The following is a 26,388-nucleotide window of genomic DNA, read 5'->3' as shown; positions in this document are numbered from 1 at the left end:
GACTAAATATTATTAATTTACTACTAGATAATTTACAGAACCTAAATAAAAGCATTGGCTTCCAGAATTTCCTGCAGCGGTATCCTATCTGAACCCCTGTTTATATACACACAATGTCACACATGCATTCACTCAGAGTATGGGCATAACATAGACTTTAAACACCTGCAACTTTGGCAAAGAGACTGTTTTATTCTTCTCCTGTTTTCTCCTTAATCTACCAAAGGTACTGATTAGTACCACATCCCTACTGGTGCCAACTTCTGTCTCATGCCTCAATCAGAGTGGTCAATCTTCACGTGCAAGACTCCAAAATGGGTATCACCGAGTTATTTAACAATTGGAGGATAACGGCTCAGCCTGAACCGCCTCCAGCAGAGGCCAGGGGAAATTAATTGAAGCAGAAACTCTTCTGGGCTTCCTCGGGCCAGGAGCATCGAGATCCAGGTACAGAACCGGAGAGGAGATCAGCTAATGGAACAGATCTACAAGTAAATTGAGGGCGACTGGGGAATCTGCTGCCAGGTCAACCCAGGCCAGGAAAGGGTTTAGCTGCAGAAGAGGCCAAAAAGAGGTTAATGTCTTTATTTCCCTTTTCGGTATGGGAGGAGCAGGTATTCCTTCAAGCACCACAGGGAAAACTTAGGCCTCTTCAGCTTTGAATTCTCCTCCCTTCCCGAGCGCGAAACAACTGCAATGCGTCCCTTCAGATTTTATCACGGGTGAATGGCAAGCTGTGGCCTGGTTGATTTCCCACGGCCTGCTCATTCCATTAAGGAGTTCAAATAGTCCAGGCCTAATTTCTGCAGTCCTCGATGTTGCTACCCAGCCATCCAAAACCCCTTTAGAATTAAAACCAGGGCCTATTTATACACAAGTCATACGAAAGACCTTTCTGCTCTGTCCAAGCACGTATTGCATTAGTTCACAACATGGTTGCTTTTTAATTCTCATGCCATTAGCCCAATTTTAAGGCAAAATGCAGTACACGAGATGCAGAATATGCCGCAACAAGTGAGCACTTAGCCCATTTTAAACACCTGGGCATCTTTACTATTTTTCAGGAGAGTCTCCTGCCTGACCATGGTGGCAGGTGATTATGATCAGAGGAAACCGGGAACAAGGATGGCTCGAGGTTTTCTTGTGGGGTCTGGGGAAGCACTCCTGCTCCCCCCCTCCCCCCACCCCCCCCACTCCCCCCTCTGGCTCACAAGCAAAACATTTAAAAATGCGCTCCAACTTTCCTCAGTGGATCTCAACTGGCCCGGAGTTCTCCTTGACACCAAATCTCCTAGTCTGAGCGTCACTGTGCGCGAGCCACGGGGTTTAAAATGTCAAGGTCTGAATCATGCTACCAGACCCAAACTTCTGAATATTTAGGAGGCCCTCATCTGCCTGTAGTGAGGGCCTCATATGCCCCCTGAGACTCAGGTTAAAATATTGGGCAGTTCCGATGAGATATTGAGTACTTTACCCTTATTTTAACTCCTGCGCGCCCTTTTTTAAGCTAATTATAGATGAAAAGAGAAAAAAAAACAAATGCTGGAAATCTGAAGGAAAACAGAAAATTTGGAAATTCACAGGTTAGCCACCTACCTTTCTTTTTCCGATGCTGACAGACCGGTTGTGCATTTGCAGCATTGTATTTTATTGCCAAATCAATCTGTGGTTTTATGTTTCATTTTAAAAAAAACTTTAAGAAATAAATTTCCATTCACGGCCTTGATCTCATTATAATAAGATATTGCAGTAATGACAATTGTGTGTGAGAGGTTCCACGAGAATGGTGATGGGATTGAAGCCGATTCAACGCTCAAAAACCAAATACTGCGTTGGCAATTCTGGGCGGTGAAATTAGTCATTAACAGCAGCGCAAAAAAGGTGATTTAAAAAAAAGCAGTATACTGTTCGAGACTTTCCCCAACAGCACGTATAAAACTGGCATGGACTGATTGGCCTAATGATCTCTTCTCTCTCTCTGCCTTTTATTCTGAAAAGGCTGCTGATTCATTATCACTCATTCAACGCCTGAAGATCAATTTTATCCTGTTTATTAAAGTATTGCAAATGATGGCAAATACATGGGAACGAGGTTAGATTGAAAGTTGAAGGTCTAATCATGCCTTCCACTATTTATCCACTTATCAGGAAAAAGGGAGTGTGTGAATTGATATTATTGAGTCGATACTAGTTTGGATTTGTGACCCACAAGTCTGCTGTATGTTACATTAATAATGCTGGCTCTTCAAAAATGAGCTTAATCACAAAGGCCCTGCGTCACCCTTTAAATATATACGTGTATACGTCAGATCAAGTTAACTATAGCATCTATTGTTTGCATTCCATCAGAAGGAATTAACTTCATTAAATCAAAACATGGTAGCTAAAATAGGAGTTAAATGCTGCATTTAGTATCTTTTGCATAATAATCCTGCACACTTCCTGAAGCACCTGTAAATTACTGAAATACATTTGTATTTACACTGACATTTAAAAGTATTGATTCTATTTGGATTCAATTCCTGCTGACGTGAACAATCTAAGAGCAGACTGGTCTTGCACTCTTCAATTGGAAAATACTTCACTTATTTTGCTTTGCCTTTTAGCTTTAACCAAAACTGATGATGTTATTAGTGATTCGGAGACTTGCAGTGTTTTAATCAGTAAAAAAACAATCTCATTCTCATATTCAGGGGAGGGATTAGAAAAAAAGTCAAATGATCAGGAGTTTAGAAGGGCAAGTCAAAACTGACTTGCTCTCAAATCCTTTTTACTCATTCTGTGCAAAGGGTGTTATGATATTAATCATAGTATTAAGGATTATTTTTAATCCTGTTATTTTTCTTTGTTGCTAAACACACACTTAGTCCAAGTTTGACTATGAGTTCTGGGTTCTTAACACCCCACATTTGTTTTGCGCCATTTTACACTGATCATCATTATTGCTGCTGATTATTAGGGTGATCAAAGGGCCTCAAATGACATGTTTACTGTCAGGAATATCAATATAGCACACTACGGTGGAATACCCAATTTGCAAAATTCAATCACACGGATTAACTGTAATTGCATATAAAACAAAAGCCAGCATATTCAATCATTACGATCAATTTAGATCCCGCTTAGACTCAAAAGCACTAAAGTTTGACCTTATCAGCAGTTTTATGAGCTATTTCACAATTAATCTTTCTCTCTTATAAATAAATTTAATTGGGAGTCAAACCATCCTGCGCAGTAGTGACCTCTAAATGCATTAACATATTTGTATGAAGTTTCCTCTGGCATTTTAACAACAACATTCACCCTTTCATTGTATTTTGTTCACTTGCTGTAATTGTACAATGCAACTTCAGTCTAATTGGCACAATTCACATCAACTGCGAGGCAGTAATCTGGTCAATTTCATATATTTTGATGGGTCATTGATGGTTAGTCGAAATGTTTTTGAATCCTGAAGCAAGTCCAGATCATTCACTAACACTATATTCTGTATAATTGTATCTATTTTACGTAGAACTAAAACAATAGTCTGCTTTATACTTTAACTACAAGAAGCTTGGATTCACTCCATGTCTAAATGCACTTTGTATTTTTTTTAAACTCCACATCCAAATGAAATAATAGGGCAAATGGTTAAAAGGTTTTTTTTGGAACCAAGAAATTGGGTACAGGCTTGTGATACAAAAGCAACTACAGTTTGATGTATTCCGATTAAGTTAACAGTAAATTATTAGTTTCACTGAGAAAAGCCAGAGCAATGCGGGGGCGTGGAATAAATAGTTCTGCACTGTTGATTTGGGGGAGCTTGCTTCTAATTTTGTGGCTAAAGAATTTGGCTGGGGCTGCATAAAGTGGAAGATTAGTTGCTGCAGATGTCACCTTCCTCATTGAAATTAAACTACGCACGGATGTAGAAAAGACGCTCTGACCATGGGGCGGGCGGGGAGAACTTAAATGTCCACAACCCTTTTGTGTAATCCCAGGCTAAAAAAGGTGATTTGTGTCAAAGTGATTAGGGCCAGCACTTTTAGAAATGTACTTCACCACTCAATGGCCTGGCAGCCAGCAACTAAACATGGGTGTTTTGAAAGATGTTATTAAAAAAAACTTGTTCTAATGGAATCGGGGGACAGGAGTGCTCCTAATCACAGCCAGCCCCTAGCCTGGGGCCCGTGCCAACTCCCTCCGCCGAGATTTACCAGTGCCAGTGATGCAGGCAACCCAAGGCTTTCCAACTGTGAGGCTGGAATTACAGTCAGGGTTTGGGTATCCCCTTTGACAGTGGTGTTTTAAATCTATAGCATGCGTCTTTTTTATCTTTGATGTGGAGATGCCGGCGTTGGACTGAGGTGAGCACAGTACAAAGTCTTACAACACCAGGTTAAAGTCCAACAGGTTTGTTTCGATGTCACTAGCTTTCGGAGCGCTGCTCCTTCCTCAGGTGAATGAACCTGAGATTTTTATCTTTGACAGGGGAGGAATACAAACAATAGTGAATCTGCTGTCCCCTTTACAGTCCGAGCCATTTTCTTTTCCATTAAAGTCAACCTTGTATCATTAATAGATATGACAGTGTTTCATTTCAGAGAAGTAATAGGAACAAATGTGTAAAGATAACGGGAAGTTTATGAATTTTGAAATATATAAAAGCTTATAAATTGATGCCTAGCCATATCACACAAATAGCCTGACTCATAAATCTGACTTAGTGGTGAAATATTGCCACAGTGAGAGGTAATAGTTAAATAATCTCTTTCTTCTGATTGAAGCCAAATCATCCCCTTTGATGTAGCAGTGCAGGAACAGGCCACGGAGAAATGGGTTACGTCCTTTATTTTACCTCAAATGTTTTTCTGCCCAAGGGAAGAACTGTAGTTGAACTATTGTAGTTGGTTAGCATTGCTGCGGTGAGAGACATGGAGTCGTCACATGGGTGTGTTAAAAAGTTCTGAATTCTAGCAGATTATAGACTTGTTTTCCATTCCATCCTGTCATCAGAATGAGTGTTATAGCTGCCGATAGTGGAGGTCGGCCCAAGTGACACGCAGCACTCTGGGTTAACATATCTTCTTGTTCAATAATATGACCATGGGGTTGGGCCTTGGGTTACCAAATAGTTACCTGGTCAGGAGCATGAAATTGGTTCCTGATTTTTTTTCTTTAATGTCGTTCAGTAATTCTGGTGCGTTATTTGGTACAAAACAAATTCTAAGTTGTAGCGCTAAAATATTAACAAACACTGCAAATATATTGGACAGTTTATGTTAGTTAATAATCAGCAAATTGAAATGTTCTGGTGTGAGGTCATCAATCTGAAACGCTAACCGTGTTCCCTTAAATAAAATGTCTGACTGACTTCGGAGCATTTCCAGCATTTGCCGTTTTTATTATAAACTGAAATGCAATCTTTGGTCCCACAAGCCCACAGGAATGAATGTAAGAGTGACTTTATTTTAACGTATAACTGCTGAATCAGGGATTTTGTATCTTCTGACTTGCACATTTATCCGTACTTATTTCGGTCACTGGCAATAATTTCGAACTCCGGCATTTGTGAGGTAAACACATTTTTTAGAACAAACCTGACATGAAAAACATTGTAATTTTGCTAACATATGAAAGCAACATGCTAGCGCTGACAATTAAGGCATTAATCAACACCTGCAAGTGGCTTTCGCATATTGTTACAGGTTTCATATTCCCTCCAATCCATTAATTAATAATGGGCGCGGAGAGCTGTTCAAGATTTCACAGAGCTATTCTTCTCTTGCTTGGTAGTGGCTGATGGCTCTAAGCCCAACATTGTATAGCAAGTCACACTTAAGTCTATTCTGTCACCAGTCTGAAGTTGGCTTAGTTAGACAGTGGCTTCTGAATAACAATTTTTTGGTTTCCCAGAGCGAATTTAACCAGCGAATGGCAGCGGCCTTCGGTCAATCTAAATGGTAAGAAATGCAATGGCGTGTCGTTCTAATCAATAAAACTCTGCCCGAGTCCACGAGCCTGGTGATAGAAACTAAAACAGCATGACTAATCAGAGGGTCTTAGCAGGAGAATCTAGGAAGATGCCATCAGCAGTGCGAAGCTAGCTGCACAGCGGATGCACATTTATATCATCATGCCCTCTGACCTGTCCATCCTCTCCAGCCTATTCAGGCAGACACGACCGCAGATATCAATATGCCAGAAAAAAGATACGAAATTAGCAGATTATTAGTGAATTCACTTATTTCCAAATCACAGCATAAGTATTGTCAAATATGGCAAAATATCAAACCTATACAGAATACAAACCTATACGGAATACAAACCTATACAGAATACAAACCTATACGGAATACAAACCTATACAGAATACAAACCTATACAGAATACAAACCTATACGGAATACAAACCTATACAGAATACAAACCTATACGGAATACAAACCTATACGGAATACAAACCTATACAGAATACAAACCTATACAGAATACAAACCTATACAGAATACAAACCTATACGGAATACAAACCTATACAGAATACATGAAATATAAACAAATCTAATGAGCAACTTTCACTGAAAACACAGAAATACATTTCTGGCTGGATGGGTTTGTAGGCCATCTGGAAATGGTGAATTCCATTAATACCCAACAGGTAAACTAAAATCAGATCCTAGATTTCAAATTCAATGCAAGTTAATTTCTTACGATCAAGTTGCAGGAAAGTTGCCACATCGTTCATTCCTCAGTAGGAAATTACAGTCCATTAAATACAATTCCCGTACCAGCCTCCCCGAACAGGCGCCGGAATGTGGTGACTAGGGGCTTTTCACAGTAACTTCATTTGATGCCTACTTGTGACAATGAGCGATTTTCATTTAATTTCATTCCATAAATAGTCAAAGGGGGAAATATTTCAGTAGTTGATTTCAAGTGACCCATTGCTGTGGCGAAGTCAGTAGATCGATTATCGATTCTAAACCTCACACTAGTGGAATATACAATCTTTTCTAAAGCAACGGAGAATGTGACTGTGACGAATGCTGTTTTATATTAAAACACAGCATGGTTTAAGGCAAATTTGTTAACTATAGCATGAAGAATAGCTTGCTGAACGGAGTGTTTGCTAAAAATGTTGATTGATTTCTCATATTGCACTAATAATTACATGGTTTAAAAACAACCTTTAGGCCATATTCGGGGTGTCGGACCAGCCAGGGTTGGAAACGGGTGTGGAGGCAGATATCATAGCCTTCGCCTCGTTGATCGCCCGAAGGCGGATCCAGCTGGGATGGAGAGCAGCCTCTCCACCCTGCGCGCCCTGGTGTGGCGGGGGGACCTGTTGGAATACTTGACCCTTGAGAAGGTTAAGTTCGAACTGAGGGGAAGCTCGGAGGGGTTCTACAAGTCATGGGCACTATTTATTATGCACTTTCAAGAACTGGATAACATGGAACATTAGTTGGGGGGGAATGGGTGGGAGAGTTGGGGGAGGAGGGGGGCTGTGTATATTAAGGATGACTATGGGTAATCCCGGATTCCTTTTTGTCATTTGTTTATGTAAACGTTCGGGCTGATGCTTGGGGGTTGGTGGGAGGATGGGATTGTTGCTATTATGGGGAGTGACATATCTGTTGCTGATTGTTGTTTATTGTTGGTGGGTGTAAATTCGGGAGAAAATGTGAAAAAGGAGAATAAAAATATTTTTTAAAAAAAAGAATACCCAATTCTTTTTTTTCCCAATTAAGGGGCAATTTAGCATGGCCAATTCACCTACCCTGCATATTGTTTTGGGTTGTGGGGGTGAGACCAATGCAGACACGGGAGAATGTGCAAACTCCACATGGACAGTGATCCAGGATGAGCTCAGGTCCTCAGCGCTGTGAGGCAGCAGTGCTAACCACTGTGCCACCATGCTGTCCTCAGAATTACATGATTAAATGCACATATCTTTGAAGAATATACAGCTGATTCCTTGTGAATATATCTGTACTGTAGTTTTGTTAAAACGGCTGGAAAACCTAGGGACTAAACGGGATAGCCCTGAAAATAAGTGCTTGGATCACAATTGCAATTAACTCCTACCCACTGACTGCAGAGTAGGTGATACATCACCTTCGTGATACAAGCTTATTTGTATGAACTGTGCTTCCAGCCAGTGCTAACCAATCTATTCATTGAGCTAGATGCATCAGCAGGGTACCCAGAATCACAAGTTTGTAGTACCACTTAAAAGTCAGCAGATGAGGGGCTGAATGCTGCTGGAGCAGGGGCTTAGAGTCAAAAAAACAACAAAGAACGATACAGCACAGGAACAGGCCCATCGGCCCTTCAAGCCTGCGCCGATCAAAAGTCGAGGCTGAGGAGGAGAATTAGGCTGTGGGGGTCAATGCCAGTGGACAATCCCTGATACAGTGCCAAAGAAATTCAATAACCTCACGAGTGGCCAAGATCAGCGAATGCATTGTGGAATGACATTTCCTACCAACTGCACCAATAGCTTCAGCCACTGCTCAAATCGCCACACTCCCACGGCTCACCTAGCAAGCTTCACTATTGGTAGAGGCAGACAGGGCATCTTGGTGTGGTGTAGTGCATATCCTGTTCCACGTGGGAAATCCAAGATGCTTTTCGTGGATGGAAGAACCAAATATCCAGGAAGTTTCATCAGCTAAAGCGCTTGGGTTTTGGAGCTCCAGCAGAGCTGGCATCACTGCAGTGCATCTGAGGTGGAGAGCTCTGTGGATAGCATATTCTTTGGATGGAGTCAGCTTGCAGTTTACGAGAGTGCAGGCAGAGAGGCAGTAAAGAAGGAGCAGGCAGGTAGTGCCTGGTTCTCAATTGTATTATCCACCTGAAATTTCACTCTCCAACAGGCATTTGGTTCTAAATACTTCAAGAATGATAGCTCATCTGGCGAGTGCGGCTAGAGCTAAGCACCCACAGCACCACATCAGGAAGCAGAATATTGCGGATGCTAGAAATGCGAAATAAAAACAGAAAATTCAAGAAATACCCAGTAGTACAGGCAGCATCAGTGGAGAGAGAAACAGAGATGATGTTTCAGGTGGAAGATCTTTCTCGGAATTGGGAAAAGTTAGAGATATAATAGGATTTCAGCAAGGGGTAGGTGGGACAAGGACGAGAGGAAGGTCTGCAAAATGTCAGAAGGGTCAGTCTTCCAGGGCCAAAGGTGATGGGGCAAGAAAACAACAACAAAGAAACAAAAGATGTGCCCAGAGTTTACGGTATGAAATAAATGAACTCAGTGCAGAGTCTGGCAGTGTCTAATCGAAAGGTGATGGCTGTCCCTCAAATCACTTAGGAAACGGAGTTCAAGGAAGATTCGAAATTTATGGTCAGTGCCTCTGTAATTCCTACTCTCACTTCCTTCAGTATCCTTGGATACATCTCATCCAATCCTGGTGCCTTATCAACTTTAAGTGCAGACAGCCTGTCCAAAAACCTCCTCCTTATCAATATGAAACCATTCAAGTGCTTCAACTACCTCATTTTTCATTATCATCCGAGCAACATCTTCTTCCATGGCAAAGTAATTTGTCTGGGTCAGATCCATTCATAGCCCATTGAAATGATCTCTCCATTGCTCTAGAACCAGCTGTGCCCCACCCAAGATGTTTCAGGACAGCTACAACACTGGCATATTCCCAGCAATGAGGAAAATTGTCCAGGTACGTGATCACAATAATCAGGACAAATCTAACCTGGCCAATTAGTCTACTTTCAATCATCAGCATTTGAAAGAAGGGGTTGTTGACAGTGCTGTGGTATTGCCCTAGGCCCAACCATCTTCACTTGCTTCATCAAATGACCTTTCCTCCATCATAAGGCCAGAAGTGGGGATGTTTGCTGAATACTGAATTCGTTACTCCTCAGACACTGAAGCAGTCAACATTCAGATGTAGCAAGCCTGGATAACATTCAGGCTTGGGCTGATAAGTGACAAGCAACATTCGCACCACAAAAATGCCAGGCAAGGACCAGCTCCAACAAGAGAGAATCGAATCATTTCCCTTTGACATTCAATGGCATTACCATTGCTGAATGCCTCCTCTATCCACACACTGACCAGAAACTGAACTGGACCAGTCATATAAATACTACAAGAGCAGTTCAGAGCCTAGGAATCCAGTGTCAAATAACTAACCACGTGACTTCCCAAAGCCTGTCCACCATCTATTAGGTGAAAGTCAGGACTGTGAGGGGATATGCTCCACTTGCCTGGGTGAGTGCAGTTGTAACATCATTCAAGAAATTTGACACCATCCAGGACAACGCAGCCCCGCTTGATTGACACCCCATCCACCACCTTAAATACCCACTCCGACGCACAGTGGAGCAGTGTACAGGATACACTGCAGCAACTCACCAAAGCACCTTCTAAACCTGTGACCTCTACCGCCTCGAAGGACAAGTGCAGCAGAAGCATGGGAATACCCCCCCCCCCCCCACAAATCCTGAAATTCCTTCCCTAACAGCACTGTGGGTGTACCTACGCCAGGGGATTGCAGCGGTTCAGGAAGGTCACTCACCATCACCTTCTCAAGGGCAATTAGAGATGGGGCAACAAATGTTGGGCCTAGCCAGAGATGCCCATATCCTGTGACAGAATAAAAAAAATATTGGGATGGCCATTGCTGTGATCATACCCAGAGCAAGGCTGAAATGATTGAAGTTGACACTATCCCCATATCGGATCCTCCTTTTCCATCACACTTACCCTGGTCCCACATTCAGAGACTGCACAAAGATCCAGAATGCAAATGTATCCCGTGTGCATTAAACGCTGCTATCTTTTAAGGTAACTATTACTACTCCAGCACTGCAGATGTGCTTACCTGAGCCCGATCCTCAGAATGTTTCTCTGTTTTGATGTGTACAAATGAGTCCCCGGAATGACATGATTAGAACCAAGTTCAAGCTAACTTGCTGAAATAAACAGCTCTTAAAATTTGGGGAAAAGGAAACTTGGGCCGGAATTCTCCGGGTGTTCCCGCTGGCAGGATCTTCTGGTCCCGCTGACGGCGGCACTCCGCCACGGATTCCCCGACGGTGGAGGCCGCAAACAATGGGTAAACCTGTTGACAGCGACTGGACTGGAGGACCCCATTTCCTACCAGTGGCAGTCACCTCCACAAAAGATACTGGGTTCAGGATGTGGAAGGGGAAAATCTGTGAGCAGCCGTGTCACTGTAACATTGGTGTTTATTTCAGCATCTCCATTGGGAACATCCCTCTGCTGCCAGCAGCCAGGAAGTTAATGTTACTGTAGTAAGATAAACATCTTGAAAACAAGATGTAAAAAGTTACAGGGCTACATGTTTTAAAAGTATTATATTCATCTGAGTAAAAGACTGTAGCAGTCTTAAAAAAATATATATATTTAGAACATTTGCAAGAAAAATGTACAATTAACCACCTCCAGGTTATTGAGGTATTATGGCATTTCACAATTAAGTCAATGAAAAGTCATATTGGGGCATACTTAATTATAGCAATACACATTAGATAGGGCAAGTGGATGAATTGTATTGAAGAAATGGACAAAACCGTGATTCAGCCAACCCTATTCACTGTCATATTACACTGCAGCATTATGGATGGATATAACATTGCATAAAACCACAGTCTCTGCAAAATGGTGCGTCCGCTGTGGAAACAGGCGTCCGCTGTGGAAACAGAAGTCCGACAGGGTTAAGTTGATGTCTTACCTTGGACATCTTGCTTTTGCTATCTGCGGTGAGAAATGACATGTTGTTGATTTCATTTTGCACCACAAAGTTCTGTTCTTCTCGTTTGAAATTCTGAGAGAGAAAAATGAAGTGTTGAGGGACAGAAGGGCCAGTTTTCAGCTATCCAAGTGTAGTACCCCCAATAAGCACACAAGAGTGTGGAATGGTAAATGAAGGCTTTAATAAGCAGAGAACTAGCCAGCTACAGAGATGTGTGCTTACTGAGTGCCGCCTACAGGACGCCACCTTATATACGGCTTCCTGGTGGGCGGAGCCGGAGTCCCCCAGGGTTCCAAACCCGGTCTTAAAGGGGCATCATCTACGTGGTGTTAAGGGTACAGTAACCATTCATCACACCAAGGTCATTTAATTTATGGAACCATCTATGCCCAGAATAGTACTAACTTGCAAGGAAGCTGAAGTATAAAGTTTTCAACTGCACTTCTACTTGTTTTCTTAAAACAAATTCAAGAGTACCCAATTCATTTTTTTTAAAAATTAAGGGCCAATTTAGCATGGTCAATCCACCTACCTTGCACATCTTTTGGGTGTGGGGGCGAAACCCACGCAAACGCAAATGTGCAGATTCCACACGGACAGATGACCCCGATCCGGGATCGAACCTGGGACCTCGGTGCTGTGAGGTAACAGTGCTAACCACTGAGCCACCATGCTGCCCTACTGCACTTCTATTTGGATGATGCATATACCCTGAATCCTACCTAATTAGGTGTTTCTGCGACAGCTTCAGTCTAAGAGCTGCAATCAATTTAATATACTCAGGCAAAATATCTGTGTTGTGACTTCACGCTTTAATTACCATCATCAGTCCACTATTCTTTGACCAGTAAGTCAATTAAGTGCAGGTTTGAATGAGACAGACTCAGTACTTGACTTGGCTCTGAAGTACAGTCGACTATCGTGTCTGTACAGGGAAACCATTAAGAATCCATGCCGAATTAAAAGTGAAGATGAACAGGAGACAGAAGCAGACTGATTTACTTTTTGTTGGAGGCATTGGAACTAACAATATTCCAAACACAAATCTCTGACATCAGTAAAGCTGAGGTTCTAAATAAATTCTAACGACAGGTGAGTTATAACCCAGAATTATCGACATGGTGTCAACAAAACCCAACAAATTGCAATATTTTTCTGCTGGTAACATTCATAGAATCTCTAAAGTACAGAAGGAGGCCATTTGGCCCATTGAGTCTGCACCAACCCTCCGAAAGAGCACCATACCTAGGCCCACTCCCCCGACCTATCAACGTTACCCCACCTAATCCGCACATCTCTGAATAGTAAGGGGCAATTTAGCACGGCCAATCCACCCCACCTAACCTGCACATCTTTGGACTGTGGTAGGAAACTTGAGCACCCGGAGGAAACCCACGCAGACACGGGGAGAACGTACAAACTCCGCACAGTTACCCAAGGCCGGAATTCGAAGGCGGATCCCTGGTGCTGCGAGGCATTTTTCTGAAACCGTTGGAAGTATGCGAGTGGTAAGTAAAGTAAGGGACAGAGTGATGTGTGAATCTAAACTGTGTGTTGTAATGAGCCGAGGAACATAGATCGTTACATAAGGTTATTTAGTCAGTATGTTTATAGAACAGGAGTTAAAGGTAAAGTCGCCATTGTCCCAGGTGACCATAGGCTGCTTTCCCCTTTGAGGGGGAGAGCTGACTGGTTTAACCGGAGGGTCACCACACCTCAGGCGAGGGGCAAGGTTGAGAAGGCGGTGGCCTTCATGAATAACCTCAGCCGGTACGGGAATTGAACCCGTGCTGCTGGCCTTGCTCTGCATCACGAACCAGCCGTCCAGCCAAGTGAGCTAAACTGAACAGAAGTAGATTTGGATGGGTTGTTGTGGTTCAAAGGAGAAGATATGCAGGGTGAAAGAAAGGTGTTGTAGGCAAAGTATGGATCGAGAGAGTTTACTTTTATTTAAAACTTTAAAGTTAAAAAAATAAGAGGGTGCGATTTAATGGGGTAGAAACAGAGTCTGTTTTGGGCACGCTTAGCGGGGTGTATCTTGGCGCCAGCAGAACCGGGAAAGACACCGCTATTTAAGACACTTTGCCATTTCTTCTGGCCATGGCGAAGAACGTCCCGCTGCGGCTGCGCTTACATCAGTTCCTGGACCTTTATGGATTTAAAAATCTACAGGAGTTGCTGAACAGATGTGGGGAAGATTAGCTCTGAAGGTAGTTAAATGAAGATTGCGTGGAACTGTCTTAAAGCGCCAGGGAGTGGGGTTCAATTCTGGCCTTGGGTGACTGTCGGTGTAGAGTTTGCACTTTCTTCCCGTGTCTGCATGGGGTTCCTCTGGGTTTCCCCCCACAGTCCAAAGAGGTGCAGGTTAGGTGGATTGGCCACGCTAAATTACACTTTAGTGCCCAAAGATGTACAGGTTAGGTGGGTTTATGGGGTGAGGGTAGGGAGTGGGCCTAGGTACGGTGCTGTTTCAGGGGGTTGGTGCAGACTCAATGGGCTGAATGGCCTCCTTCTGCACTGCAGGAATTCTGTGCTTCTGTTGGTACTGTGTGAAGCCACTGTTGTGATGCAGCGTTAATTCAATTTTATTTTATTTGTTTTCCACTTCTTGATAAACGTTACTTTACCATAAAATCATCACATGTAGTCGGAGATATTGGGCTGGATTCTCTGATTTGGATACTATGTCCTGACGCCAGCGTTTTGAAGGGGGCGGAGCATCTGATTTCGGCACCAATGTGGATTCTCCGGCCCAGCGCGATTTCGGCGTTGGAGGCCGGAGAATACCGCCCATCATTTCAGGATTTCAAAACGTCTTCTCATGCTATCTAAAGCGCATTAAAAAACATGAAGCAGTTCCTTCAAGTTGCCCTTGTGGGATTTGAACAGTTCAGCATTTACCATCAGCTGTGCCTCAACAATCGGAAAACATGCAGGAAACAATGATGGTCGGTGACTCAGGCTCAACGAACTGGGATGGTTTCAACAGATTATAAACAGACAGATGTAGCTTCCATTCAAGGCGGAACATAGAGTCACACTTGAAAATTCTAGACTCATTAGTCTGATCACAATAATCAGAATCAGGAATATATGAGATTAATAGTCCAAGGTTAAGAGTGGAAAAGTACCTCGACGGAAATAAACTATCAACGCCAGCCCTAACAGCTTCAGATAGGATTATTCATTGACAACGTTCAACTGCCACGTTAGCTAGACTTCCTAAACACCCGTCATAATGAACCTATCTTGGAAAATGCAATTAATGGTATTAAGTTGCATAATTGTAAAGAAATGGACCAATTTCTACTTGTATTTCACAAACCTGTCTTCAAACCATTTTCTGACATCCAGATAATGCCAGATGCTGTTCGATTTAAATAGAACTAACAGCAGAAACATTATTTAAGGCCTCAATCAAACACTCAGGAAAACAATCTTCCGAAATATGCTTTTATGTCATCAAATTTGGTGCAATGTGTGTGAAATACCAGTTTGAAGAATAGATGCAGTTTCCAATGAGAGTATGAAAATGTGCTTTGCACTAAGTCTTTGGAGTTGGTTTTTAATATTGTATGACTTTTCTTCACTGGAAAATGCATCCGTTAGATGCCAATCGTATACGATAATTAATGTGAAAAATAACACCAGGTAGGGCCTCAATCTTGATTCAGTTTGATGAAGATTGTATCACCTACATGTGACTTTGACCACAATATGAAGATGTCCCCCACCATTCTGAAGAGCTCTTCAGCATCAGGGTCTGGTTCTGTTAGCCACCTGGCCCTGTGAATATAGACAAAACCAAAAATCACAATGCAGAGAGATGGCGATATGTTTCGGCAAGGGAAAAAATGTATTTGTTAAATGAGGAAAACGTTGGTTCAAAATGAATTGGAAAGCTGTGTTAAATAAAATTACTGTACAGCTTTAACGCTAGTCTACACAGACGCTATTACTTATACAATAACCTGTCGAATTAACTGCGGCCGGATTCTCCAATCTGCGTTCGCCCTGCCACTGCTCCGAGCGACAACGGAGAATTTGGCGCTCAGCCAGTTCACACCAGTGGGACAGGGTAATCCCGCCGGTGTAAACGGAAGGAGAATCCCGGACCGGATTTATATCCTAGTAGCCAACCGCAAATTATTACTTGATAAATGTGGATTGATGACTTTCCACTTAATGACCGACAATTGTTGCGCAAATTATTTGCAGCATATTTCACTGCAGTTGCTCAACCTTTAGTTCAGATTACACTAACTTTGGGAAAATCTCAATGTGCTCAATAAAATGGCTGACTTTTGTACAATAATATTGCTGCTCTTGGTCTAGTCAGAATAGAAAGCAGAACTCAAAAGTCGACGGTTCAAACAGATGCATTGTTGTTGTTTGACACAGTCCGATTGGGCAATTACGACCCACCATGGGAAGGGTAATCGTCGTTATGTTCTTCAGCCACCATGTTTTTAAGGGCAGGCTTGGTGGAGGAGTTGGGTCTTATACTTGTCCATCATTTTTGTATGCTGTGTGAAGTACGGGAGTCCCAGAAGTCCTGTCGAATTCAAAAGGCAGGGTCAATTTCAGGTGCTTTTGACTATGTTTCCCAGCTGGTTGTCAGCCAGCCTGAGAGGCTGACTTGGCAGGCGTGAAGGCCTGCTGCACTAGGCCATAACTGAAGACCTGAAATGAGGGCAGACTTGGAGTGGGCACATTGTGGCTCCCCACCCCGAAAAGACATTGATATGGCGGAGTGGGGATGGGATGGGGTGCTGAGAAAATGTGCAGGGGGAATGGGATGGCAAACAAATTGGTATGGCTGTGATTAGTGTCGGGGATAAGGTGAGCTAGAGAAGACAGTAGGTAAAAGGGAGGAGGATACGGCATCATTGGGAGGAGATCCTGGATGCTGTGAGTGGTGCCCGATTGCGAGGAGGGAAGCAGGTAAGCTAGATGGGCCACCGGGAAGCATTTGTAATCTTTCCAAGTCATAAGTCATGACGTGGAGGTGCCGGTGTTGGACTAGGGTGAGCACAGTAAGAAGTCTTAAAACACCAGGTTAAATTCCAACAGGTTTGTTTCGAATCACTAGCTTTCGGAGCACTGCTCCTTCCTCAGGTGAGTCGCGATACAAGTCACAAGTGGCATTGTAAAGACACTTTGCTGATGGATCAGACTTCCGAGTTCCATTCAGCTGCTGGGTTTCATAAGGCCCAGGAAATCCAGCCAGCAGACATTAAAACTCAAAGTTAAACTTAGGTAAACAGGCAAATACAAAAGGTCGTGAATGTAGCCCAGTCCATCACGCAAACCAGCCTCCCATCCATTGACTCTATCTATAATTCCCGCTGCCTCATAAAGGCAGCCAGCATAATTAAGGACCCCACGCACCCCGGACATACTCTCTTCCACCTTCTTCTGTCAGGAAAAAGATACGAAAGTTTGAGGTCACGTATCAACCGACTCAAGAACAGCTTCTTCCCGACTGCCATCAGACTTTTGAATGGCCGTACCTCATATTAAGTTAATCTTTTCTCTACACCTTGCTATAACTGTAACATTATATTCTGCAGTCTCTCCTTCCTTCCCTATGTACAGTGCATTGTTTGTACAGCAGGCAAGAAACCATACTTTTCACTGTATACCAATACGTGTGACAATAATAAATCAAATCAAATCGAAATATTTTAATGTTGGATTCGCCTCAGGAAAGGAAGTTAGTCACTCAGGCCCAATCCTTCTGTTAAAACTGGAAGCGGCTGTGCTGGAGGTGGATTTCCCATTTTGAAATGTTACCAACCCCTCCCACCCGTCCTGTGGGGTTAAATTAAAATCCAAAACATTTTATATTAAACAGCGGCCTAGTCACCTATTATTGTCCACATAGCGAATCAGCAGTGGATACAATCCATATAAATCGCGACAGAGAACAGAAAATTCGTCTCGAATTAGTAATTCGCTCTCCACAGTGTCACCCTTTCCCTCCATGCGCAGTTGATCCTCTTCGGCCACCACCTTTCCTGATCTCTTCCTTAACTTCTCCATAGTCGGGATGAAATGGGATTTCAGCAGCTCAGGTTTGGCCTTGCTGATGATTGGCTGTGCAAAAACTAGATGGAGTGAAACAAAACATGCGCTAAGAAAGAGATCAATTATCTTATGTGACATGTTCAAATCATTGGTTTTGGCATTGTACCTTTTTGCATACAAGATTGATTCATACCGTCTAACGCAGAGGCTCCCATATACTGGGGTCGTTGGGAATAGATTTTGGAATTGCGAGCTCAAGAGGCAGTAACTGTGGAACTCGAGTTCTGATAGCTGCAAGGCTATTTTCAATGTTAAGTTTTGTTTCTGACGGTGGGTGCGGCTGAATTGCCTGTTTTCGGAGGCCAGATTGCTCCTACCACAGACTGTAAAAAGGTGAACCTTTGCTTGTTTTCAGGGCAAATTCAGCTCAAGTCTCTTGCCCCTTCCTCCCCCACCCACTCAACAACTTTGCCACCCACCCAACCATTCACCCCATCCAAACCCTTCCCTTTGACCAATCAGAGTCAACCTGACTGGTTTGAATCTCAACAAAGCTGCGCAGCTAACTGTTCCATGCTGCATTCTTCATGGCAACCCCCCCCCCACCAATCAGAGTCCACTTGCCAACAATCAGCACTCTCTTCTCATGCGGTATAAGTTGTTGTTACCGCATTACAATTGGGATTTTGTGCAATCTATCCTGGTGAGTGTAAGCCAAAAAGCTTAGATGGCACGGTGGCATAGTGGTTAGCACCAAAAACCCGGTTCGATTCCAGCCTGTGTCGAGTTTGCACGTTCTCCCCATGTCTACGTGGGTTTCCTCCGGGTGCTCCAGTATCCTCCCACAGTCCAAATATGTGCAGGTTAGGTGGATTGGCCATGATAAATTGCCCCTTACTGTCCAAAAGGTTAGGTGAGGTTATGGGGATACGGCAGAAGATTAGGCCTCGGTAGGGGCCTCTTTCAGAGGGTCGGTACAGACTCGATGGGCCGATTAGCCTCCTTCTGCACTGTGTGGATCCTCTGATTCATATATGGCGCGACTCCCTTTTGAGTAAAACATAGCAAGTTAAATAAATGACTCTTTCTAATTATACAACATGCGGTCTCACTTATCACGGTACCTGCAAGTCTTTTCATCCACGATGCCTCATCAATACCCAAGTTGTTGACAATGATTTTCAGAATATTTCCCAGCAGGGCATTGAGGTGTTCAGAGGTGACATTAGTGCAGCATTGTTGGTCTTCCTCAGCATAATTCTCACACCCATGATCCCACCACCTGGGCAGGTAGTTACACAGCATGGGAAGCGTAATTTCAATAACATGCGGCATCTCCGTGTAACGGGCACCAGACTCGGCGAGATCATTAATTTCTTTCATGAGATAGTCCAAGTCAGGAATATCTGAACACATTTCGTGAACACTGCCTGGCAAACCCAAAACTGTTGGAGAGAAAAGAAATTCAAATTCAATCACGCCCAATCAGTTCTCGGAGCATAATGGTCAACTTAGTGTTTAAATACAACTGTATTAAGAGATATATTCTATATTCTCTCCTTCAGTGACTCAAGAGCATTCCAGGGGTGCCTAAGCCATAGAGACAGACATGCGTTCACCTGTACTGAGTGAACTTATTTCATTGGTGATGATGGGGGAGCTACAATTAGAGCACCCTGAGTTAAGCCAAGGGAAAACTTCATCAAGGTTTGTACAGCTGGACACAAAGTGAATGGAGAACTGGGCTTGGCTGTAATGCCTTCTGAAGACAATTAACTGCTGGCTTTTTGTGCCACATATGGACACTATCCACATGGGTGAGGTAACCATGGTTACCTCTATGGACCTGGATCACAGTAAAGAGTCAGACGAGGAGAGAGGAAACTTAACAGAGAAAACTGTCTATTCCCTGAATTTATCATCATCTTTTATTCTGTTGCCTGAATAGTTGTAACATCCAATTTGGTGTCAGGTACAAATTTTTAAATTGTACTTCCCGAGTCCAACTCACTTATGTCGAAATGGAAAAGTTGTCTGCTGTTAAATACTGGTAGTTACCGCAATTAGACTTAAGAGAAAAGATTCTGAAATTTAGGGCAATTAAAAACAGTTCAGAAGAGGAGCGATTACCTCATACTTTGAAAGTTAAAAAAATGTAATTGTTGATTTTCTTTTCAATTATATAGCTGATGTATTAAAGTGAAACGAAAGGTCATAATTATGGTATTGCACTAATGACGGTAATAGTTCCTGAACATTTATAGGAACGCTAAGTCAATGAGAACAGCAGGAATAAAATCCCCTCCTTGATGTTTTGGTTCTACTTGAACACAGCAACACAAATATTATGTTGAGTTTCCAGAGATGTCACAAGACAGGATTTTAAATAATAGCACACACTCTATATCACTCCCCATATTGAGACGTTTCTATAACGACTCTCAGTTTGAAACAATCGGGAAGCTGCCAATTTCTTTTTCCTGCTTGCTTCTGGCTTTTCTGCATGATTCGGTTTTTATAAACATTTGGTGATTTGTACGTTCGAGATTCAGGTGCAAGAAATAATAATAATAATAACCTTTTATTGCCACAAGTATGAAGCTACTGTGAAAAGCCTCTAGTCGCCACATTCCGGCGCCTGTTCGGGTACACAGAGGGAGAATTCAGAATTCTTAGCCAGTACAGGAATTGAACCCACGCCTCTGGCCTTGTTCTGCATCACAAACCACCTGTCTAGCCCACTGAGCTAAACCAGCCCAGAAATGCTCTGCATCATAACGTTTTGGTGGATTTTTGTGCACTTACAGATGTGAGATTTGTCGGTGTTGGAAAAGCAAACATTTTCTCAAATCGGGCACACAGTGACAGCATCAAGCAACACGACACAGACCATAGCATGCCTAAACGCAAAACAAGACTTGCTAATCAGTATAGAATTAGCAACTGCTGTATGTCGTGGGTCTGTGTCCATTTAGAACATTGCTGAATTTGCCCTAGTTCGTTTCTTGTGGAATACCTTTGAGGCAAGGAAATAGATACCTTTTACTTATTAGTTTGAGCAAAGTTTGAAACAAGATTTCAGGCATATTTGTTCACATATATTTACTCTTTCATTAATTCTTCCCAACAAACAAATCCACAAAATACAAAGAGCTATAATAAATGCAATAGGGGTTAAGTTCCTCTTGTACTTACTGGCTCTCTCCCGTGCTGTTTTGGTGTTGTAAACTGAACATGCATTATGTTCATTTAGATGATGCTCAAGGAATGCCACAGGCATCGCAGCTGCAAGTTGGGCAAGGCATTCGCCCAGAGAGGGACGCTGCCTGTGCAAAAGGACCAAAAGGTTTATAATCAAAAACCTTCTGAAAATCTTTAGTAAAAGAATACAGTGATTCTAAAGGATTATATTACAGCTTCTATATTACAGCTATATTAAAAATAATGGGAGTGAAGATCAGATTGTTACACTATATAGCTACGATGGTAGCGGAGTACCAATACATCTGGATCTGCAGAGATATAGGACAGCTGTAATATCTATCACCACCCATATCTTTTGATGATTGGAAACAATCATAATTCAGACTGGTCATGAGGAAAACATACTTGTCAGATGAAGGTCCTTTTTGCTGGTATTAACGCAGATTATTTATTTGTGGGCTCATTCTGTCAGATAAGTCCCATTGAGCAATGAAAACAATTTGATTTCAGCAGTAAGAAATTCTACATAGCTTGTCAGATTAGAAGCCAAGCTATGCATCTTCACCACCGAGGGATTGGTAATTATAGAATCCCTACAGTACTTGCAGATAGAGGCCATTCGATCCATCGAGTCTGCACCAGCCCCCCCGAAAGCGCACCCTACCTAGGCCCAATCTCCCACCCTATCCCTGTAACCCCACCCAACCTTTTTGGACACTAAGGGGAAATTTAGCATGGCCAATCTACCTAACCTGCACATCTTTGGAATGTGGGAGGAAACTGGAGCACCCGGAGGGAACCCACGCAGATACGGGGAGAATGTCATCAGAGGTCAGAACCGAACCCGGGTCACTGCCGCTGTGAGGCAGCAGTGCTAATCACTGTGCCAAATGACTAATAAATCCCAAATCATCATCTTCTTTGACCTGTGACCATATGTCTGAAATTCAGAGCATGAAAAAACAGCTGAGCGACTCAACTCTGGAGGTGACCACGGGAGTACCAACTCTGTGAAATCTGCATCAAGCAAAAAAAACCCCCCAAAAAATCTGCTCTATCAACAGGAAGCCACACCTGGCAGCAGTGCATAGCAGGTAACTATGAACAGCGGGCTTGTGATTGCCTGCCGACAGGTGAAGCCCCCACAAGAAGCATGCATTGTAAAAGTGGCCTGTGTGTATCTGGAATCATGAGGAGAGATTAAGGAAGTCAGGCTTGTTCTCCTTATAGAACATAGAACGATACAGCGCAGTACAGGCCCTTCGGCCCACGATGTTGCACCGAAACAAAAGCCATCTAACCTACACTATGCCATTATCATCCATATGTTTATCCAATAAACTTTTAAATGCCCTCAATGTTGGCGAGTTCAGTACTGTAGCAGGTAGGGCATTCCACGGCCTCACTACTCTTTGCGTAAAGAACCTACCTCTGACCTATATCTATTACCCTTCATCCTTGTAAAGGATGACTTTGTGAGGGGAGGGGGGGGGGGGGGGGGGGGCACGGTAGCACAGTGGTTAGCATAGTCGCTACACAACTCCAAGGTCTCAGGTTCGATTCCCGGCTTGGGACACTGTCTGTGCGGAGTCTGCACGTTCTCCCCGTGTCTGCGTGGGTTTCCTCCGGGTGCTCCGGTTTCCTCCCACAGTCCAAAGATGTGCAGGTTAGGTGGATTGGCCATGCTAACTTGCCCTTAGTGTCCAAAAAGGTTGGGTGGGGTTACTGGGCCACGGGGATAGGGTAGGGGGGCGTGGGCTTAGCTAGGGTGCTCTTTCCAAGGGCTAGGGCAGACTCGATGGGCCGAATAGCCTCCCTCTGTAAATGCTATGATTCTTTGGAGCAATATTAAAAAATGGGTTGCGAAAGGAAGCTGATAAAAGTTGTTGGGGCTAATTATTCACCAGAGAAAATAGTCAAAGTTCTTAATGATGCAAATTTAAAATTTGGAGTTAGGAATAAGGTTGTGAAATCAAGTAGCATTTTCATTCACAGGGTAATAAACTTGCAGAAAATGTAGCTAGAGGACATCACTGAAGTGGACTTTGTACATAAATTCAGGAGCACAGCTAGAGACAAAAGGGAGTGAAAGTTTATTGGAAAAGGGTAACTAGGCAAGACTGGTTACTTAAAAACGGGCAGCCTGACTGGACCAACTGTTTTTCTTGTTGCTCCTCCATAAGTGTGACTTGACATGTCAATTTGAATACCTTTCCACATATGCATTCTTTGTGGTTCCCAGAGAATAAATGCTGGACAAAATTCGGTAGCAAGAGACTTGAACATCATCCACTGAAAAATAAGAATTAACAATTTTAACACATAGCTTTCATAGGGGTATAAATATAAATAGTCCCGTTGCATAAAAATATCTAGCTCACTTATTTCTTTAGGACATACCAGAGTTATGTGTTTTATAATTAATCAAAATTAAGAGTGATATATTTTGGCATCAACGGGAAGGTAAACTGGTGGGAGTGGAATGAATTTCAATAGAATATTGGCAAGGTTTTATAAAGGATAGGTAAACTGCTTTGCCAATTATCACACCTATAATGAAAGATACTAGCCAGAATTCCCTGGCCGTTGGAATTATCCTGTCCCGCCAGCAGTGCGGGCTACCTGGTGGCTTCAACGGGAAATCCCATTGACATGCAGCAGGAGTAGAAAATTCTGCCACTAGCGAACAGCACACCGCCGAGAAACACGGGGCTCGGGGACCGGAGAATCCAGCCCTGTATATATATATTTGCACATATATATATGTCAGTATAGTTTCGGAAATGGAAATACATGCAAAGTGCAGCAAAAGCGAATAAACGATCCTCTAGCAACTGTTGCCTCCCACTGTCCGTCACAAAAGCCTGCGTCTGTTTCCATTTCCCTTTGCCTGCCCAATCCATCCTATGCACCTCCACTTAAGTTTATTTAGCCAGTGTGGTTAGCTGATCGGCACTCCAGCAATCATTTTCAAATAAGCTAGCCCAGTCTCTGCAGAACAAATGAAAATACTTCCTCAGTGTTTCACTGCAGTCAATAGTCAGTCTGCAAGAGGACTTAGACGAGCTGGTGCACTGGACAGATCTCCGCATCAAGTTTCACCCGCCAGATTAAGTGTAAAATGCTACATTTTGGTAGGAAGAATGAGGAGTGGCAATATAAACTACTAATGGAAGCAGGATCAGAGAGAATTGGGGCTACAAATCATAGAAACTAATAGAGTAGGTGGAGAAGTGATTAAAAAGTCACCCAGAATTCTGAGATTTATACAAATAGGGGCAGGGGGTACAAAAGGAAGTTCTGATGAGCATTTATAGAACACTAGTTCAGTCTCAACTGGAGTATTGTGTCCAGTTCTAGACATCATGCTTGGGAGTGTTTGAGATGATTTCAGGAATGACGGATGTCAGTAACATGGACAGATTAAATAAACTGGAGTTGTTCTCATTACGAGAAGAGAGGGTTTGTCAATGTGTCAGCAAGTGCACGCTTTAGCAAATAATTTGTTAAACTAATTGCCTTGAAAGACTGGCGATGATCATTGGCTCAACCAAGTATAAACAGACACAGCTGGAAAATCTGGTTTGGGAGCACCCTGAACGGAGCTGTCTGAAGAATAAACTTGTTGAAGATAGAACGCAAGCTGCTGCATTATTTCTCCATCATAAACGATTATTGATCTAAGCAGGTTAAAAGGTGTTTTGATAAAGGTGTTCAGAATCATGAGGAATCAGGAAGGAGTAAGTTAGAGAGAAACTGTTTCCAGAAGGGTTGAGACCAGAGGACATGGTTTTAAGGTGAATAACAGAAGCACCCAGGGCAATATGAAGAAAAACATTTGAATGCAGCAAGTGGTTGGGATCTTGAATTCACCACCTAAAAGGATGACGGTGGAAGATTCAAATCTGGTTTTTAAAAGGATATTGCCCAAGAGGAAAATAATTGCAGAGCTACAGAGAAAGAGGAAGTGAATCAAACTAGTCGAGTTGCTCTTGCCATCACATACTCGAAGGGCCGAATGACCTCCTCCTGAGCTGTAACCATTCTGATTCACTCAGGAGAACCTCCTTTTGATAATACCATTCCTTTGCTCACCTGTACTGAAACCTAGAGACACCAATGTGGAAACTTAGCAACCGATGACAGCAGCCAGTAGCACCCCAGAAATTAATCAGAACCATTATTCACGTTCACATCTTAATGGTTAAACTCGTGTTGCTTTTAAAACATGGGGCAGTGAAAAACAAGAGGAAAATGAGGAATTCCAACAAAGCTCAATACTAAACTCACCAACCTAGTTCACAAACAAACTAGGATCAATAACAACCAGCAGCAGTAGCCTTGGACAACCATCTCCTCACAAGCCTAGTTCAACTCAAATATATTAGTGTATTTAGCTTGTCCAGCTAATTTAGGCGCAAACTCAGTGTCAAACTTGGCATCATCACCGTTTACAGGAGCAAGCTCATTGAGTCATTACAGTAACCTTTGTAGTTTCACTCTTAAATTGTTACTCAGCATCAGCCCTGTGGATTTAAAATAAAAACCTTGGCTGCATCACATACAGCAGAAGCCATTCAATACTGCCCAAGTTGTGATAATATGGTTAATATTTATTTGGTAGAATTGGTAAATATGGACTGCTTCGTTGGGAAATGGGTGTACATTTTAAATTGTTTACCAAACAGCAAGGCCAGAACGTAGATTTCTGGGATAAATGCAACATCCGTTTGTAATGCAACGTTTGACCCAAGTATGAAGTTTACGTACGCTATTAGTTGATCCCCTGTGATGTTGCACACAAGGCAATTCAGGTGTAGTCATCAAATGAAGCAGGGTTAGAGATAGGTGACCAGGCTTGTCATGTCATTCAGACCCATTTAATAGTCATGCATTCTGCCCTTAATAATACTTAATACCCTTAATGAATTTCTTTCTTCACTTTTATAATGAAAACTACGGGCTGAGTTTTATAGCCGTGTCATGGAGGGGGTGGGACTGGACAATGTGGCGGGCCATTCAAACATCTATTGACTTTGGCAGGAGCAGAAAATCTCATTCACCTTATCTCTGTCTACACCTCCCACTGCCGTGGGAAAGCGGGCAGCATATTCAAAGACCCCCTCCCACCCGGGTTATTCTTTCTTCCAACCTCTTCTGTCGGGCATTCAAAAGTCTGTGAACACGCACTATCAGATTCAAAAACAGCTTCTTCCCCGCTGCTAACAGGCTCCTGAATGACCCTCTTATGGACTGAACGGATCTTTCCACACATCTTCTCTACTGAGCAGTACTACACTCCGTATGCTTCATCCGATGCCAGTGTTTGTGTTTACATTGTGTATTTACTGCATGCCATATGTTTTTTCATGCATGGAACGATCTGCCTGGACTGTACGCAGAATAATACTTTT

General features: G+C 42.9%; 1 protein-coding gene across 10 annotated transcripts in view; it reads right to left on the bottom strand.

Moving 5' to 3' along the window:
• LOC140402452 (ryanodine receptor 1-like) overlaps positions 1–26,388 on the bottom strand; it is a 497,733-nt gene that overhangs the window by 141,197 nt on the left and 330,148 nt on the right. For 6 of the 10 annotated variants that reach the window (XM_072490240.1, XM_072490241.1, XM_072490242.1 and 3 more), the window contains 7 exons: positions 23,185–23,266; positions 20,966–21,096; positions 18,895–19,215; positions 17,610–17,850; positions 15,439–15,526; positions 11,720–11,812; positions 6,131–6,148 (listed from right to left, as the gene is read on the bottom strand). In XM_072490240.1, the coding sequence (XP_072346341.1) occupies positions 6,131–6,148; positions 11,720–11,812; positions 15,439–15,526; positions 17,610–17,850; positions 18,895–19,215; positions 20,966–21,096; positions 23,185–23,266 (974 nt within the window). The remainder of the gene's footprint in view (positions 1–6,130; positions 6,149–11,719; positions 11,813–15,438; positions 15,527–17,609; positions 17,851–18,894; positions 19,216–20,965; positions 21,097–23,184; positions 23,267–26,388) is intronic. The other 4 variants (XM_072490244.1, XM_072490249.1, XM_072490248.1 and 1 more) reach the window with 1 other exon arrangement.

This window comes from Scyliorhinus torazame, chromosome 25, assembly GCF_047496885.1.
Source record: "Scyliorhinus torazame isolate Kashiwa2021f chromosome 25, sScyTor2.1, whole genome shotgun sequence".
Classification (NCBI taxonomy): Eukaryota; Metazoa; Chordata; class Chondrichthyes; order Carcharhiniformes; family Scyliorhinidae; genus Scyliorhinus; species Scyliorhinus torazame.
This window is presented reverse-complemented; position numbering and strand designations above follow the sequence as displayed.